The 20,097-nt window shown below is 34.3% G+C and overlaps 1 protein-coding gene and 1 pseudogene across 1 annotated transcript; one reads left to right on the plus strand and one right to left on the minus strand.

Moving 5' to 3' along the window:
* Positions 1-505: 505 nt before the first annotated feature.
* Positions 506-15,630, minus strand: KLRF2 (killer cell lectin like receptor F2). Its single transcript, XM_066252606.1, is given in 6 exon segments — positions 506-647; positions 2,326-2,441; positions 3,074-3,222; positions 7,613-7,660; positions 10,311-10,409; positions 15,543-15,630. Coding segments are annotated over 6 exon segments (642 nt in total).
* Positions 15,631-18,540: 2,910 nt separating this feature from the next.
* LOC136320003 (ATP synthase subunit O, mitochondrial-like) lies at positions 18,541-19,896 on the plus strand (annotated as a pseudogene).
* Positions 19,897-20,097: the final 201 nt, after the last annotated feature.

Here is a 20,097-nt window from a genome sequence, read left to right on the forward strand (position 1 = left end):
AAAATAAATTTTATTAAAGGAGAATAAATTGTGAAATCACATTAAAAACAAGATTGTATATTACTTGAAATAGACATCTTATGCTTACGGCATCTGAATACTTTTATTATAACTTGAGAATTTGATTTCTTTTTGATAAAAATTAAAAGCAATCAACTTGGAGTAAAAGCCCACTATGAAGGAAAAAATGGCATATCTGCATTTATGTGCCTGGGCTGTTACTCACCAAATGCTCAGAAAGAGTTAGGGACCAAGGAATGGAACATACATGGGGAATAGGCAAGATTAAGAAAAAATTAAATTTAATTATTTTTTAGACATTAAAACAATAAGGAATTATGTTTTCTGGTTTAAAAATAAATTATAAATTTTTATTTTGAAGACTTATTTCTGTATAAAATATTTAAAATTTTATATTTGAATAAAAAGAAAAAAAATTGTATTCCTCCAAAGAAAATGAATAGCCACTACTAACATCCATACACCTGTCTTCCACTTTTTAATTTTAATGCACAGATTTGCTTTTATTGTTCAGACAATCTCTCTGTCAAATGCCATTAAATCTGGAGTTACAGTCTTCAGAATACACTTGATTTCCTGTTATGGCAGCACAGCTCATGCTATCAGTTGGTCCAATAATCAAAAAACTAGGAAATAAAAGACAAATCTTTGAGAATTTATCTTATAATAATAGTAGCATTTATTAAAGATTTCTCCAGCTATAAGTAAATCCTCAGCAGTCAACATATTGCAAGGTTTTCAAATGGACCATTCTATTCTTGCCAATGACTATATTTAGGCACTCTTGATTTGCTTGCCCTTTAAGCCCTCCCCTCAAACTCTTGAAAGTCTCCCTTATTTGAGTAACATCATAGAAGCAAGAATAGAGGCATCCCTGTCTCTTCCTTTACTCTCAATTCTTGCTTCACATATACCAGCAAGTCCTAGGTATTCTATCCCCAAGTAAGTCCTCATATTCATTCATTTCTAGCTCAGGCTACTGGTACTTCTCTCTTATCTTTAGTCATTGTCTGCTAACCAAACTTTAATTTCAATTTTGCTTCCTATATATTAATTTTCCATATATTAACATAAAGAGTTTTCTTAAAGAGTAATTAGATGTTAAAATTAAAGTTTTGGTATATGCTGCATGTTGATGAATATATCAATGGAAGCTACAAAACCAGAAAAAAAAGAATTTCTATTTAAAGTTAAAGTAAAAACTGTTTAGCTTACTATTCACTTCCTTGTTTAACTTCCATGGTATGATAGGGTTAGGGAATATGTGGATAGAATATTTTTGGAGAAAGCTATTTTCTTAAGTATTATTTTAGTTGCTGATTATTGTTTAAAATACCAAAACTAAACACAATTATAACCATCTGCACATATTTTTTTAAAAAATAATTAAATAAAAACTTCTAATAGATGTGTTTCCCTAACATGTTGGTTTTCAAATACAATGGAAGAGCCTACATATTTCATACTAATTTTTTTAAGGATTATAATCTTTAAAAAAATTGGTTCAAAAATTTAATAGTACTTCCTACATTAGTTCTATATTCATGAAAGAAAACAAAAAATTTTATATAAATATCCAGACTGAAATGAACTACCACTCTGTGGCCTTTGCCCTAACTTCTCAGGAGCTCTAGTAGTATAGTGTGTAAAAAAATGAGAGGCCCAGAGGAGAACATGCAAACATATATGACACTTAAGAATTTTAAAAGATTCTTTCAGTCATTACCTTATGTTATTCACACAAGAACACTTTGTGGAAAGTTTCATTCTTTTTTTCATACAAATGAACCAATTGATATCAACAAGTTTGGGAGAATTTTCTAAGGGCAAACTTTTTTTTCCCCCCCTAAGGGCAAACTTTTAAATTCATACTTTCTGATATCAGCTCAAAACATAATTTTACACTATTATTTATAAGTGAATTTTATTTTTGCATTATTATAAAGGAAATATTTGTTTAAAATTATTGGAAATGAGCTTCAAGTCAGCTCATATTTTTTAAAAATAATCAGTTTTTAACAATAATTTCCAAATGCCATAATAAACACTTTCTAACCCTATTTCTCAACATTACTAAATGTTAAAAAGAAAATAAAAATAAGCAAAGAAGAAAAGGAAGAAATAACAGAAGTAAAAGATGAATAACAAGAAAAAAAAGAGAAAAATAATTTTTAAAAAAAGGAGACAAGAAAGAAGAAAGATTAAAAAACTAGGAAATCAAGGGAGCTTAATTAAAAAAGTAGTTTTCTATAAATAAAACAAAATCATTACACCATCATCCTTCTCCCTCAAATAACTGCTCACATTTTTTGTTCCACAAAAGGGTGTTCATCTATCCATATCCATTGCTTTCTTGGGGATATAATGCATAGTCCAGTCCAACTAAGGTGTCTGGGTTTTAAATTCTTCTGTATAAATTCCTATAGAGGAAATAGTATATTCATTTATTCAAAAATATGTCAACGCCTTCAATAGAGTAAGGCACTGTGCCAGGCATTGATGAAGAAATAAATAATCATTGTTTTCACAAATGATATATATTTTTTTACCATAAACAATATTAGTTAAATGTATTAGGGCTAATGAATGTTCAAATCAATGACTATAAACCATCTACACTTTTTAGAATTGTACCTAGCAGTTTTCCCTTGGACACTTTCTCTTTTCTTCTTTTCCAAGTGAGAGGAGGGGAGACAGAGAGACAGACTCCTACATGCTCCTGGAGTGCGATCCACCTGGAAACCCCCTTCTGGAGCCGATGCTCTGCCCAACCTGGGCCATGCTGGCAATCGAGCTATTTTTAGCACCCAAGGCAGAGACTCCATGGAGCCATCCTCAACCAATGTACTTGAACCAATTGAGCCATGAATGCAGAAGGTGAAGAGTGAGAATGAGAGAGAGAGAGAAAGAGGAAGGGGAACGGCGGAGAAGCAGATGGGTGCCTCTCCTGTGTGTCTTGACCAGATATCAAACCCAGGACATCTACACTCTACCACTGAGTCAACTAGCCAGGGCCCCCTTGGGCACTTACATCCTGGTTTCGAGTACTCACCATCTCTTTCAAATTGTGAATCACTGGCAAATGTGCCTGGAACTTAGTATAATCACATTGACTCTCATCCCAAGTTTTAGAAGAAGTTGAAAACTTGTAACACTTTTCTTAGTTTAATAGCCAGCTATTTGGGCACATAGAATTATTTTCTGGAAAAAAATGTAGAAAAAAGTTAAACTCTACAGTCAATAGAGAAAGTGTGAATAGTATCAAATATGATTGACTGGTTAATAGGCCCTTGCCAACTCAATTTTTTTTTGTGATTAAAAAGCAGCTTAATGAAATTAATTCATTTATTTGTGCATTACCTAGACTGGGAGCAGGGTTTTGGGTGATGGGTTGGAGAACAAATGTTTTGAATTCTGACTTCCATAATTAAAGTAAATAAATATATAATATTTTCATTGCTTCTTACTAAATGAAAAAATAAAAGCCTGTTGTTTATGTTCCTCCACTATTGGTTCCAATTCCTTTTATTCAAGGTTGTCTTTACAATGGGCACTTCATTTCTTTGAGATTACTTACCACTACCATTACTTATTTCATTGTACTGGATACTTTCATCTTCCTAGTGTTTTTCCTTTGCAGAGTTTCTTTAGCCTTAAATGGCCTTCCTTTCCTTTTGTATCCTCTAAATTATATTTATTTTTTAATGTTCAATCATATATCCACTTCATAAAATAAGCCTTTATATGTATATATTGTATATCACATTGACTCTCATCCCAAGATGTATATATACAGAATAGAATATTAATGATAAAGAATGAAATCTTGCCATTTACAACAACATGTATGGATCTAAGGGTATTATGTTAAGTTAAATAAGTCATGCAGAGAAAGACAAACATTGTGTGATTTCACTTATATGTGGAATCTAAAAAACAAAACAAAACAAAAACATGGAAACATAGACTAAAGGGATGATTACCAAAAGGAAGGGTGTGGGAGGATGATTAAAAAGTATAAAAAGAATTTAGTTAATAATATTGTGATAAGTTTACAAGGTGACCAATGATTACTAGAATTAGTAGTGTGCCCACATTGTAAGGTACAAAAATGTTAAATCACTATATTGTACACCTGAAACTAATATGACCAATAAAGGGTTGTGTACCAACTACACTTAAATTAAAATAATTTTTTAAAAAGCCTTTAACCAGTCATAATTTCTGCTGCCTCTAAGACTCATAACATGTAAGTATGATTTAGCAAAGGATTGCTTGTCTATATCCTAGTCATTTACAATTATCTCCATGTCTTTTACTTGACTAGATGGTTCCTCAAGTGACTGCCATATTCATCTTTGAATCTCTTATTATGTAACACTTTGATTACCGTGTTAATGATTAAAATAAATATCCATAAGTAAAAGATGTCAAAATTTTCATTGCTAATATTTTCATCTGTCATCTCTATGTTTAAAATTATGATAAGAAAATGAATATATATGTTCACCTAAGATGGGAGAAAAAAGTAACATCAGCAGATATCACTTGAAAAAGACTACCATAAACTAATTTTCAATACATAAAACTTTATGTGTGTGTATCCTTACTTTATTAATATACTTTGTACCAGGTCAAGAGTTGTCAATCTTGAATAGTTATAATTTTGCAAAAAAATATTTAAAGACTCAAGATCACTGAATTTTAATTTTAGCTGTACAAGTACACAATCATGTGTTAAAAGGTATAAAATGGCCTCCAATATCTCTCCCAATTTAAAATTAGAAGAGCTATTTATTTACTATTATTAGTGAGAAAGAGTCATATGGACCAAGTGATTCCATTAAGTGAATATTGATAAAAAGGGTCAATAAAGTATAGCTAAGAGCTGTAAAACACATTAAAAATAGTCCAAATAATCAGTGTAATAAATTAAAATACCAAAACATGATGCAAAATGTAAACAGCAATTTTCCAAAGAGTTATTACAGCTTCAAGTGCTATCTTCTATAAGAAGAAGAAATATTATGGGGATTATGTTTTACATAATAATAACAAACATACAGCCATTATTGTGGGCAAGGCAGGTTTCTAAGTATCTACCATATATTTAGTTTTTAAAATAACTTTATAAAATAGTAGAACATGTTAGATGACATGATGAAAATATAAACAGAAAAATATCCAGAATATGAGATATACAAAAGCATGACCCATTTCCCCCCCCCAACAAATATATGGTAAAGAGGAAATAAATGAAATAAAGAGGATCTAAACATTAAGAGATTCAAGAGACATTGAGATATTTTAACCAAATACAATTGTGGTTTTTCTTCTGATTCTGACTCTAACAAATCAAAGGAAGAAAATATTTTTTTAATGCTGATTAGATATTAGATAATATTTAAAAAGTTATTGGTAATTTTGTTAGGGATTGTGGTGGGCAGAACTCTAAAAATGGCCTCCAAGATTCCTGCCCGCTGTGTACATGATCTGTGTAATTCCTTTTCCACAAGTGTGAGTCAGACCTGTGAAAATGATGGGCTATCACTTCCATGGTTAAATTTTATTATATGGCAAGGGAAAGGATTTTGAAGAAAAAAGAAAAATTCCCAGTCAGTTGATTTTGAGTTAATGAAGGGATATTATCCCAAGAGGGTTTGACTTAGTCAGGTACAAGACCTTAAAAGGGGGACTGGGCCTTTCTTGAAGAGAAAGAGAATTTCTATTGGCTTTTGAAAAATTTAACTTCCATGTCTTAAGAGCTGTGTAAGAGTACAGATGGCAAGACAATGCAGGAGTTTAAAGCAGCCTTAGATGAAAGCCAGCAAAAAAAGATAATGATCTTGGTCCTACAACCACAAGAACTGTATTATACTAACAACTACATAAGTGTGTAGGAGAAACCTTAGCTCCAGAAAGGTGTGTGGTCTGGCAAACACCTAAACTACATTCCATGAAACCATGAACAGAAGACCTAGTTAGGCTGTGCCCAGGCTCCCAAACCACAGAGGTTGAGTATTAAACAATTGTTGGTTTAAACTACTAAGTCTGTTACATATCAAGAGAAATCTAACACAGGAGTTATAATAATGTTGAGATTGTGTTAAGCAAGAAGAGCCCTTAACTGTAAGAGTCATTCACAGGGGATCCTCAGGTTATGACACAGTTCTGTTCCTATGACAGTGACATAACTCAAATTTTGGTGTAAGCTGAAACACATCTTAGCCTAACACAAATGGAACATGTGAGCTTTTAATAGTCCAAACTGGCGTAGGTAAGTGTACTGGGGAATGCCAACCACAACACTGTGTATTCTCAACCATGGCAAACAAATTAGTTTGCCCACATAGTCCATAAGTACAATGCTAACAGTGTAAGCCAAAACACTCATGTCTCAATTTTTAAAAGTTTTTTATTTATTCATTTTAGAGAGGAGAGGGAGAGACAGGGGGGGGGGGGAGGAGCTGGAACTCCCATATGTGCCTTGACCAGGCAAGCCCAGAGTTTTGAACCGGTGACCTCAGCATTTCCAGGTCAACACTTTATCCACTGCACCATCACAGGTCAGGCCTCAATTTTTAAAAGTTTTAAGAGAGTTAGCATTGTAAACTCGAAACGTCATATGTTGAGACTGTCATAACCCGAAGACCCCCCCCCATACTGAAGTATTTAAATATTAAATGGCATGATATCTGATAATTGCTTTAATAGGTTGAGAGAGTGATAATGGTAGAGATATAGATGAAATAATATTGATTGTGTACTAACAATTTTTTTTTTTTTCTGAAGCTGGAAATGGGGAGAGACAGTCAGACAGACTCCCGCATGCGCCCGACCGGGATCTACCTGGCACACCCACCAGGGGCGATGCTCTGCCCACCAGGGGGTGATGCTCTGCCCCTCCGGGGCTTCGCTCTGCCGAGACCAGAGCCACTCTAGCACCTGGGGCAGAGGCCAAGGAGCCATCCCCAGCGCCCGGGGCCAGCCATCTTTGCTCCAATGGAGCCTTGGCTGCGGGAGGGGAAGAGAGAGACAGAGAGGAAGGAAGGGGGGAGGGGTGGAGAAGCGAATGGACACTTCTTCTATGTGCCCTGGCCGGGAATCGAATCCAGGTCCCCAGCACGCCAGGCCGACGCTCTACCGCTGAGCCAACCCGCCAGGGCCTGTACTAACAATTTTTGATGTTGTTTAAAAGGTAACTACTTTTACTTCTAGTTTTCATAATAAAAATCTAAGAATATAATAGAATAAAATCTTCAGAAATAAATTGTATTATCATCACAATTTATAGATGACAAATGAAGTCATATATTGTATAATTTTTTTTTAAAGTCATATAACAGGTAAATATTAGAGCTAAAATTCCAACCCAGGTTGACTCATAGCCAAGTTGACACATAAAATTAACCATCACTGCTGGTTTAAACTGCACTAAATGTTCCATGATGCAGTTATTATATCCCAATTTGAAAGTTTTAAAAAACTGATATTTAATTTGCCTAAATTTATGGGAACAGTAAGTTGAAATATCTTGCTTCAAACATAAAATAGCATATTACAGATAAAAACAAAAACAAAAATACATTACCTGCTAGTCTGCTGACATTTACTTTCTGTGAGAAATCCATTTTTTTAACTGTACTCAGTGCAAAGAAAAAATTTAATGATAACATTTAAAAATAAATAGCAATTTAGGTATATGAGAATAAAAAATACTATTACAAAATAAAGATATACAAATAAAAACTGAAAATATTTCTTTTCTACTAGGCTTCTATTCCTTTACTTACCCAGAATTAGACACTTTTTATCATATTTATTTTTATTCCTTTGAGTGTTAACCATAATTTAAATATTGATTGTAATGCATTCTTAAACTTTATACTATTACTTTTTTGTATATTTTCTTTTTTCAACTAAACTTTTTTGTTTGTTTATTCATTCTCAAGTGCACCACATACTGGTTAGACAAACATATTCTTTATTATGTGATACCCTTATATTTCAAATACCCACTATGCACCATATATAGTTATTGCAATATTATTGACCATATTTCTTATGCTGTACTCTACATTCCCATGAATATATTTTTTAAATTTTTATTAATTTTAATTTATTGTGTTAACATGGATTCAAGTGTCCCACTCAATATAACACTCTCACCCCCATCCCCATGTCCTCCCTTTGCCTCCGTCTCCCTAACTCCCTCCCCTTTCCCTCTGGGATTTGCTGTCCTGTTATCCGTATTTCTGTGTTATGTATATATTATAATTTAACTATAACGGAACAGAACAAAAAACCCAGAAATAAACCCAGAAATAAACCAGAAAGAATCAATTGCCTTTATGGTCAATTGATATTTGACAAAGGAGGTAAGAGCATACAATGGAGTAAAGACAGTCTCTTTAATAAATGCTGTTGGGAAAATTGGACAGGTACATGCAAAAAATAAAAATAAAATAAAACTATACCACCAACTTACACCATTTACAAAAATAAATTGAAAAATTAATAAAATACTTAAATGTAAATCATGAAACCATAAACATCTTGGAAGAAAACATAGGCAGTAATAAACTCTCTGATATCTCTCATAGCAATATTTTTGCCGATTTATATCCATGGGCAAGTGAAATAAAGGGCAAAATAAACAAATGAGACTATATCAAACTAAAAAGTTTTTGCATGGCAAAAGACACCACGAACAAAATAAAAAGACGACCCACACAATGGGAGAACATATTCACCAATATGTCAGATAAAGGGTTAATAACCAAAATTTATAAAAAAACTTCTAATACTCAACACCAGGGAGGCAAATAATTCAATTAAAAATGGGCAGAGGAATTGAATAGACACTTCTCCAAAGAAGACATACAGATGGCCAATAGGTATTTGAAAAAATGTTAAGCATCACTAATCATCAGAGAAATGCAAATTAAAACCATGAGATACCACCTCACACCTGTCAGAATGGCTCTTATTAGCAAACCCAACTAAACTTTTAAATTTGTTATTTCTTCTTGTTTTTCAGATACCTCCCAAAACAACTTCTTTTTACTATATCAAGTGTCTTCAGCTTAGCTGCATTATTAATAGACTGTTTTCATACAGACTGAATTAATGCTTTCTAGAAACACAGAACAGTACCCCTACGCCTTTATTTGTTCCAAATGAGTATATGAAAAAAATTATTGCTTGATTACTCTTGTTTTGAAATTAAGTTAAATCAAGTTTGAAACTTTGAAGGCATTACTACAATGATATCTTTTTATATACTTTTAAAAATGTATTTAAACTAACAAGAAGTCATTTGCTCCTAAATGTTAGGAGCTTTTCAAAAAGTTTTAATGTTACAATATAGTCAATTTCCTAGAATTACTGGCTAAATGGTGGCTACATAGATAAACTCACAAAAATTAATAGTCAACTAATATTGAATACTAAAGAGGTGGAGAATTTCATATTTTCAGTAATTGATTTCAATGTAAGGGTTAAACATATCTGAGGGATATGATTGGTTGACAACTTCTCAGACAAAATGTTGTTCAAAGCACAGAACAATTATCTTAAGAAGAACATTTATTTGGTCTTAAACAAGTTTGACATTCCATTGTTGTATTAGAAAAAACCAAAAATATATAATTGCTCAATAAAAAATAGACTTTTTAGTTGTCTCTCTTAGAGAAGTTGCTCATCTGTATCTAAATATCTCATTGCAAAGGCCCTCAGTGTTTATGTTTTGATGTCAGCATTATGTATGACAGTACCTATTTTAACCCCACGTTTTCAAGAATCACAGTTTCAAGAGAAATACAGAAAACTGTAGAACGGATCCATGCATTGGTCTGGTTATATAAAAAAAAAATGAACACAGAATACACACATTGAATACCACTTCAGCAAAAGAAAGGTATAGAATTCATCTAAAATGTTTTGAAACAGGCCCTTTTTTTAAACTAGCACATTCTTTCATTCAAATTATTACCTTTCCAAGTGATACTAATGAGTACATAATATTCTGCAAATATACATCACTAATTTTTAATAAAATAATCAACCTTTTACTGAAAGTTTTTCAAAAGAAAAGATACAGAATAAATGTTTATTTTATATTTGAGTGTTTCTTAATTTTTCTTAAATTTAAATAATTTTCTACCATGACATATAGCTGGGAAGTTTAATTTTTTGGACTACATTGTGGAGCTGATCTTGATATTAAGAAGAACTGAAATCAATTGATTTTCTGAAAGTGCAAAAATAAATAAAAACTCCATACTCACCTGAAAAGTTCAGAATAATCATTGTTATCATGAAAATAAGAACCCCAATGCATTCAAATACTAGAAAAATGCAATAATCATGTGGACACAAGGAGAAATCTGAAATGTTGAGATTTTTTTATGAATTTTAGAAATGTTGTGATTATTCACTTTGAGTACATTTTCCTGTCTTGTTTGATAATTATTTGGTTATGTTTTTTATAACAAAATTACTTATTAAAATATGCATTACATAAATATACTGCTTACAAAAATTAGGAGATAATTCAAAATGATTATGAAGCTATGAAATATCCCCTAAGTTTTCTGAGCAGTATACATATAATTTATCATGTATAGCTATATATTATATATTAATATATAAATAATGTAATTATATTAAATTTACATTATGTTCTATATTATATATTTAATATATAGAAAAATAAATAATACTATATAATATATAAATATATAATATATATTCTATATATACTACATATATAGAAAAATAGAAATTATATATAGTATGTGATACATGCTGTATAGTGTTATTATAAAGGGAATTCTTCTTAATTCAATTTTTAGATTGTTCAATGCCAAGTGTATACATATTATATGTATTATTTATTTTAATGACTCACTGTAAGAAATAAAATATGGAAAGGAACATTTATTGAAGTTTTTTTTTTTTTTGTATTTTTCTGAAGCTAGAAACGGGGAGAGACAGACAGACTCCCGAATGCACCCGACCGGGATCCAACCGGCACGCCCACCAGGGGGCAACGCTCTGCCCACCAGGGGGCGATGCTCTGCCCCTCCGGGGCGTCATTCTGTTGCGACCAGAGCCACTCTAGCGCCTGGGGCAGAGGCCAAGGAGCCATCCCCAGCGCCCGGGCCATCTTTGCTCCAATGGAGCCTCGCTGCGGGAGGGGAAGAGAAAGACAGAGAGGAAGGAGAGGGGGAAGGGTGGAGAAGCAGATGGGCGCTTCTCCTGTGTGCCCTGGCCGGAAATCGAACCCGGGACTTCTGCACGCCAGGCAGACGCTCTACCACTGAGCCAACCGGCCAGGGCTGAAGTTTTATTATATGCCAGACACTATACTAGGAATATTGACATATCATTTGGTATGTTATATGGGGTGAAAAAAAGTAGGTTTACAGTTGTTCATATGGAAAATAATATAATAATTTTAAATAATATTACAAGAATATACTGTTTTGCATATTTACAACTATAAAGCTACTTTTATCCTACTGTATCTATCCTTGGCTTTGACAGTTTGGACAGAAATCAGTGTCAACTTATGCAGCATAGATCTCCAATTAATGCTGCTTATATGGAACTTTTGCCACAGTACTACTTTGGATCAGAGCTGGTAGGAATGGTTTCTTTAAAGAGGAATAAATGGAGAACCTCCAGATATACAGAAATATTATTTAATATGCTCATAGAAATATTATTTCAATCTAGAAGCATTCTAGCCAATTAACCTTGATAGAGCCAAAGACAAAGTCAAGTAATTTGATACTCAGATAATTATTCTCTTGTTTTTATTGGCTTATAAATAGGCATATACTTAATTTCATCAACATAGTGATACATTTCACAAATAATTCTAAGTCAACAATTTTCAACAAGTGTGCCTCAAGAACTTTTTAAGTATGCTATACCTGACTATTTAGTCAGGGACACTGACCTGTTTTCTCTTAGACTGTCAAATAAAAAAATGACAACAGCCAAACAACAAGAGCCATTTGGTGTGAAAGAGTCAAAATTATACCACTATTATTTTGCCATATCAGGGGAAAATTTTTTTTTAAGTATGCTGGAGAAAGTATTAGTGTGTGTGTGCCATGAAATGAAAAAGGTTGAAAATTACTGTCTGTAAGTCATGACAAAATAAAAAGTTCTTTTTCTCAGATATGGATAGTGTCTGGATGTTTTATTTCAATTGCTTTATGGACTTAGTGCACCTCTTTATTTCTATAATACATAGTTATATAATAGAATGTGCTGTGTGTTGTAAAACTTTTGAAATTTACTACCTGCTGTATTTCCTCATGTATAAAACACTGTGTTTTTTTTAAAAAATTGGGGGTCTAAAAATTAGGTGCGTCTTATACAGTGGTTATAGAAGTGTGGCATTTCAAATGCCACAGATGGAACTGAGGCGAGGCAATATATGAAGACAGTGATTTGTCATTGACACAGAGGATGACAAGCTAATGGATGGTAGTTTTGACAGTGATGAGGAGTTGTATGAATTTTATGATGAATAAAACTTGAGTTCAACAATTTTATGAAATACATATTTTTTCAAATTTCTGGCCCCCAAATTAAGGTATGTCTTATACAGTAGAGGGCGTTATATATGGTAAAATACGGTAACCGTCCGTTACAAAATAAATCCAAAGTAAGTTCCTATATTTTTTTCTTGTCTGTGGGTATTTCTTTACTCAAGCAAAAGTAGAAAGACTTCTACTTAGCTACAAACACTCAAAATGTATTTCTGCTAGTAATGAGGGACTACCTATCTTAGGCATATTTATCTGCAGTTAACTGGTTCCATTCTTACCAGAAAAGAAAATTTTAAACTCATTGCTAAATCATATTATAGCTATAAATTAAAAATGAATATTTTTTAAATCTAAGCTACAATGTACATACTATATCAAACCAGGTGAATAGAAAGATTAGTATTGACCCATTTCATAATTGCTCAATGGGATGGCATTGGTATCCGTGGGACAATAATAAAAAAATTGTTCTATGAAACCTGTTATGTATTATCACTACAGTAAGAACACTAATTGTATTATTTTATCTGCTTTGTGATAGGAACTTTTTCTCTCTGGATTTAGGAACAAGATTAATTACATCAACCTTTTTTCATAACTGTATTTTTTTTTTTGTATTGAGAAAATATATAATTGTGATAAGCGCTAGTGAGGAAATAACAGGAACTGTGAGAACAGCAATCCTTATGTTGCTCTCTAAATAATGTTCAAGTTGTTAATTTGTCCTAATGGTTAAGCGTGTTTTATATAGATCAAATCTCCAATTTCATCCCTAAACTACCAGCTGTCTTTTCAACTTCAGCTCTAACTTTCTATGACCATCTTCTTTTAGATATATCATTAATACCAAAAGTATTTTTGTAAAGTCTACCACAAGCAACCACTTACATCCATTCGAGAACTTCCATGTTCACTGAAAGCTGTAAGTGTTTTTCTCCTCTTTTCTCTGTCCTCAACTTTAACCTCAGACTTGCTAATTCTCTCTGACCTTTTTCCTGATCTTGACTTTGGGTTTTATTCAGTTCTTATGCTTTTCTAATCTTGTTTCACTTCAGATCTTGTTCTGTTAATACTTTTAGTCTCCTCCCATGGTAGGTATGATTATATCTGTTTTAAGGAATTGGTCTAACTGTCCTACAATGTGTGTCAAATAACTGGTTTGGGTTACCTTTACTCATCAGTTACAAAGAAGCTTAGAAACAGATTTGTGACAGGCAAAAAAATATTTACAGTATGTGATTTTTGCTTAATCATGGGCTTAATTTATGTTTCTAGCCCTATTCTTCTTTTACTCCTAATGTAATGTTATCTTGTATTTTATGTACCTACCTCAAATTTTATATATTTCTATAAGGTGGTTTATAAATTGCAGAAAAAATAGTTAATAATTTAGTCACTACATCTGTGAGTTCAGAGTCCAATTCAGTCAATTTAACTCCCACGATCCTAGTTTTTACTATAACGAAAGAAGGTACTAATGAAAAAGGAAGTGTTTGTTTCCTGATATTGAGACCATGTAAACGACCTTGAGCCTGAGAGGATAAGAAAATATCATGTTTTTATTTTTATTTTTTTATTTTTTTGTATTTTTCTGAAGTTGGAAATAGGGAGGCAGTTAGACAGACTCCCGCATGCACCCAACCGGGATCCACCCGGCACGCTCACCAGGGGGCGATGCCCTGCCCATCTGGGGCATCACTCTGTTGCAACCAGAGCCATTCTAGCGCCTGAGGCAGAGGCGACAGAGCCATCCTCAGCGCCTGGGCCAACTTTGCTCCAATGGAGCCTTGGCTGCGGGAGGGGAAGAGAGAGACAGAGAGGAAGGAGAGGGGGAGGCGTGGAGAAGCAGATGAGTACTTCTCCTGTGTGCCCTGGCCTGATGCTCTACCACTGAGCCAACCGGCCAGGGCCAAAATATCATGTTTTTAAAAAAATTATTTTTGCATTTGCTAGATGAAAACTGGCATAGTACATGAGGATATTCAACAAGAATACATATGGAGAGCTGTATTTTTTTCCAGCAATTCTAAATTGCTGACCCATGGCATCCCAGCTTCGATCCTGACTATTTCAACAGGATTATTTTAAAAGTTTATTTTACACTTACTGAATTTAGTCATTGTACATTGTATACTAAACTTATCAATAAAACCTATAACATATCTGAAAATGAAACAACCTTGACCAGATACAGCAGACTTAAATAGCAAAGCTTTGTGTTTTCTTTTATTTTGCCCTCTCTTTTCCCTAATGGGCTATTCTGCCACTCCCATGGCCCTTTGTGGCTGATTAATAAGCTACCATATGTAAACACAAAAATGCTTGTTTTAAAGTATAAAACACTATAGGAGCACTGCTACTCCCACCATTAAGACTAGAGCTTTCCCTCTGGTATAATAGGCATATTCATACAGAAACCATCACCAAATAGTTGTTTTTACTTTCATATTCTTATTACCACATTGAAGAGATTATATATTATCCTATTAACATTTATCTTGCCCAAGGTTGCAAAAAATATGTTTTTGTGTGTGTGTTTTGTTTTGTTTTTATTGTGGAAGCTTACAGGGGTCTAAATAACCTACTATAGACAACTTATAACCATTTTTTAAAAATTCCAGAATATAATTTTAACACTTTGAATTTATTCAAAGAGAATAGCCTTCTTAAGAGAATAATATAATTTAAAACTGAAGTCTGCCTGACCTGTGGTGGCACAGTGGATAAAGCGTCGACCTGGAAATGCTGAGGTCGCTGGTTCGAAACCCTGGGCTTGCCTGGTCAAGGCACATATGGGAGTTGATGCTTCCAGCTTCTCCCCCCTGTCTCTCTCTCTCTCTGTCTCTCTCTCTCCCTCTCTCTCTCCTCTCTAAAATGAATAAATAAAATAAAAATTTTAAAAAAATAAAAATTTAAAACTGGAGTCTGAGTGAAGAATAACACTATTCTTACCATTAGATCTCTGATGGGATTTGAAAGGATTCTTGCCCTTCAGCATCATGTAGCCATCTTCAGCTTCCATCTCCTCAAATGTTTCCATGTGATAGTACCCCGAAAAGAATAAAAGAAAATGGAAAACAGTTTCAGCCTTGGATACCTGCATGTGAATGGTCACGATGGCGGTGGCTTCTGACCTTCCTCCCCCTTTTGAATTTATGATAGAATGCTGTGGCATATTTCAAATTTTAGGATCCATTGGGTCAAATTAGTCACATAAGATAGGTTCTTGTTGGTGAACAGTATGGCCTATAGTTGCCACTGTCGTTGCTGCCAGGCAGGTGAGGTTCCCATTAGATTCGGGCCGATGGTAAAGAAACAACAGAGCCATTCTTTTATTCTAGCCTTGCAATGGCCAGTAAGTAAAAACACACAGGGCACCAAAACCCACTCACACATTCTCTGGTTCCACAACCAGGAGAATCTTTTTCAGTTTTTCCTAGAATCAAAGGCCCCCACCAGTCTAAGTCTCCTCTGGTTCCTTATCTGCCAACATGGCTTTTTACTCTGCAAAACTGGCTTCTTTCTCTTTCCCTTCCATCTTGGCTTCTTTTCCTTCTCCTTCCTCCTTCTAAAAAACTACCTGAGCCCACAAAGACCTCTTCTCCAGCGTACATTAGCATAACAATGGTCCTTCCCAAGCAGGAAGGTAATTAGCAGTTTCACATGGGCAGTGCCATTTTTAACAATAAAAGTGAGAAAACTCAAATAACACAAATTTTACAAACTTATTTGCCCAACATGAAGAAATATCATACTAAAGTTATGAAATATTTATTGTTTTTCTTCTCCAGATACAATTAGCATAATATCATCAATGCAAGGAATCTATTTTATATAATAGAGTCTAAGCTATTCTAAGACATGTTAAGATGACCTAGTTCTCCTTAAGGTATCTTATGGTAGAGATCAGGAGAACTGACATGTACCTGGGCAAGACAGTAAAAAAATATTTTTATGAAATTTTATAAAAAAATATTCTGCAAATGGTGGAATGTATTTTTAATATGTATATCTGACAAAAGGATTGTTTCCATATTATTTATACATTACTTTACAACTCATTATATAGATATATTTATATATCTTATAACTCAAGAAAACAGTCTTATAAAAATGGGCAAAATATTTAAATAGAGTTCACAAAAATACACATATTAATTTCCATAAGCATATAAGAAAATGCCCAACAGATCATTAGAAATGTGCAAATTAAAACTACATTTAGATATTATCACAGCTTTATTTAAATATACTTTATATACAAAACACTGCACATCATATTTAATGTGTGCCATTTGATGATCTAGACATATGCAAACATCCTCGATACCAACACCACAACCAAGGTAACAGATACTTTTATCAACTAACAGAAATGACTAGAGCTAGATATTTGGAGCCACTCAAAAGAATTTAATCCTGCACTTCTTAGTCTCTTCACATTTTCTTTTTACTCTTGTGCTCTACCTTCCTCTGTTCTCATTTCCTTTCTCTTCAGAGTGTCCCAATCAGAACAACTGCTATATTAGTCATGAGGCAGCTTATGAGACATCAACTATTTTTCTTTAGTTTCCTTTTTTTACATATATGTATATATAATATTTAGGGGGATTTGAAATAATTTGGAAAATCAGATGAGGGCAAATTAAAAAAAAAAATTGTGTCCTGGTGCAGGCCATTTAGAGCATTCTCCGGATATGCAGTTTCCAGATCCCCAGTCAGGGCACATACAGAAACACAATGATGTTTCTCTCTCTCTCTCTCTCTCTCTCTCTCTCTCTCTCTCCCCTCCCTTCCTCTTACTCTAAAATCAATAAATATAAATTTTAAAATAATTAAAACTGTGTTCTGTTAACATAACATCATGTTGGGCAGATAAAATGTATTATGCTCACTTTGTTAAAAATAGGCACTGCCCACGTGAGGCCGTTACCCAGGTGATATTATTGTGTGTTGAGACTCCTTGTAGCCTGGGGCTTGGTTTTGGGATTAAGCCTTTCCCACCCTTTTTTGATGTGGGGTGGTACAATCCAATCATGCCTCAGAGAAGTGACTTTGTATTAGAGACTTCCCTATTTTGTATATTGGATTAAGAGTTTGGATTTCTACATTATAAAATAGGGAAGGAGCAGGAGCTTGCGCTCTTGGTTCCTGGGATGATTAGAGGAGAGAGTAGAGCCAGCAGCAGAAGGAGGCCACGTGGAGGAGGCCAGGAGAAGCAGCCAAGATGGCGGAGTGCTGAGTGAGATGCCAGTTTGTGTAGAGTTTGTATTTGGGATAAGGAAGGAAATGGGGAACAAAGGTGAATAAGTCTGGTGAGATAGAAACCTTTGATTCTAGGAAACTCGGATAAGTCAGTGGCTTTGTGAGCACTGAATGTGATTGGGATTTGGAGCCCAGTGTGTATTTTTACTTGCCCGCTGGGTGCAAGCTAGAATTAAAGACTATGGCCCATCAGTTTTTGGCTCCATTGTTTCTTTACCGACTGTCCGAATCCAATGCGAACCTGCATGAGCCGGCCTGCTTTGATGCTGGCCGTGCCTCCTGGCTTTACATTCATCATCTCAGTACTTTTTAACTACCTTTTTCTTTTTCTCTGTTTTTTCTTTACATATGTGTGTGTGAGAGCATGTTCTTCTTTACATGATGTTTGCATTTGAAAGAGGAAGTGATTTTTTGCTCTTGTTTCAGTAACCACTTTAAAGCATAGCTTTTTGTTTTTTGCTTTTAACACCTTTAAGGTGGACTTTAACACATGATAATTAAGTGATAACATCCTAAACTGTGCCTTTTAATTAATTAGCATTTTTATCTCCTATGGTCTGGAAGGACATTAGTTGAGTACCACCCTTGGGAGAATTGAAAGACTTTCCACTTGAGTATATTTTCAGATGTGTATTCTCTATTGAGAGATAAGAATATATGAGATCTAACAGCCACCCAGGAGAAGATGACCACCCCAAAAGTGTCTGGGCTCTCCTGGCAAGTGGGAGGCTTCAGTACATTTGTGGTCAGGCTGTTTTTTAAGTTTCTGAGGTACCTGTTCATATATCTGGTATGGAAAGTCATTGTACCCATGCTCTTTATTCCGCCACATCTAATCAGAATAAACTGGAACAGATAGATGAAAAAGGAATTGTTGAAAGTAGCACAAATCTTGAAGAAATCTAATATAGCTGCTTCAGTTATGAATCCCTATGCAAAGCGTTCCATTAAAGTGAAAAGCTTAAGTGACATTGTTAGGTAATATAGATAGCTATTAGGGGAGGGTCAAAATCAGGGTTTATCTCACCCACTGAAGAGGGAGTCAGCAGTCCTAGGGTCTGCCAAAACAAAAGCACTAGATGTTCAAACGGCCTTGAAACACTGTATCTTAGTCCCAATATCAGAGAAAGGAAGCCTTGTAACTAAAGTATATCACTGCTAAGCCCCCAACAGGTGAAGTGCTCAGGCTAGCTGAGTTGCTCACTGTGTCTTGTACCAAGTGTATAGCTTTGATTAATAAACTGCTTGTTTTGCTTCCACACTGCACCCTGTCTCTCACTTGAATTCTTTTTCATGAGCATGACAAGAACCGAGGAAGGAGAAGTCCCCTTGGACTTGGGATTCTGTTATGAAAACATGATCACAAAAGAGAAATTTTCTTCATCATGTCTCATCTGTTCAATTTGCTTGCTGAAAATTGTCGCTTGAACAGTAGTAGCTTTGGAGTGATTTCTGCTTTTTCTACTAAAATGAGTGTATACCATGGAAAAGTGCCTTCTACAGTTATTACTGCATCTCTTTTTTTTTTTTTTTTTCTACAGAGAGAGAGAGAGTCAGAGAGGGATAGACAGGGACAGACAGACAGGAATGGAAAGATGAGAAGCATTAATCATTAGTTTTTCGTTGCACAGTGACACCTTAATTGTTCATTTGATTGCCTTCTCATATGTGCCTTGACCTCAGGCCTTCAGCAGACTGAGTAACCCCTTGCTCGAGCCAGAGATCTTGGGCTCAAGCTGGTGAGCTTTTGCTCAAACCAGATGAGCCCTCACTCAAGCTGGCGAGCTTGGGGTCTCGAACCTGGGTCTTCAGCATCCCAGTCCGATGCTCTATCCACTGCGCCACCGCCCGGTCAGGCTTACTGCATCTCTTTTAGATGAAGGCATTTTTTTCTGAATTCAAGATGATCTTGAAGAGCTTCCTAAGTAAAAGCCAAATATTGAAATGGGAAGTTAAGCTTGATCTGTCAATCATGGGAGGAATGATAGTCTATATTGAAGAGAAATATGTTGATATATCTGCAAAATCCAAGATTCAGTAGTTGAACAAGTTTATGTGGGAAGCTTTCTGAAAGTGTTGATTTTCTTTCAGTGAAAACTCTTAAATTTGAAGCAGCAATTAAATGCTTCTTGAACAAGAAAAATAAAGAATATATGAGCACCTTATTATTTGCTTTACTAGTTTTTGTTTTACTGAACTTCCTTTATATATATTTTTCTGTTGTTGCTGTTACTTCCTTTCT

Source organism: Saccopteryx bilineata, chromosome 1 (assembly GCF_036850765.1).
Source record: "Saccopteryx bilineata isolate mSacBil1 chromosome 1, mSacBil1_pri_phased_curated, whole genome shotgun sequence".
NCBI lineage: Eukaryota > Metazoa > Chordata > Mammalia > Chiroptera > Emballonuridae > Saccopteryx > Saccopteryx bilineata.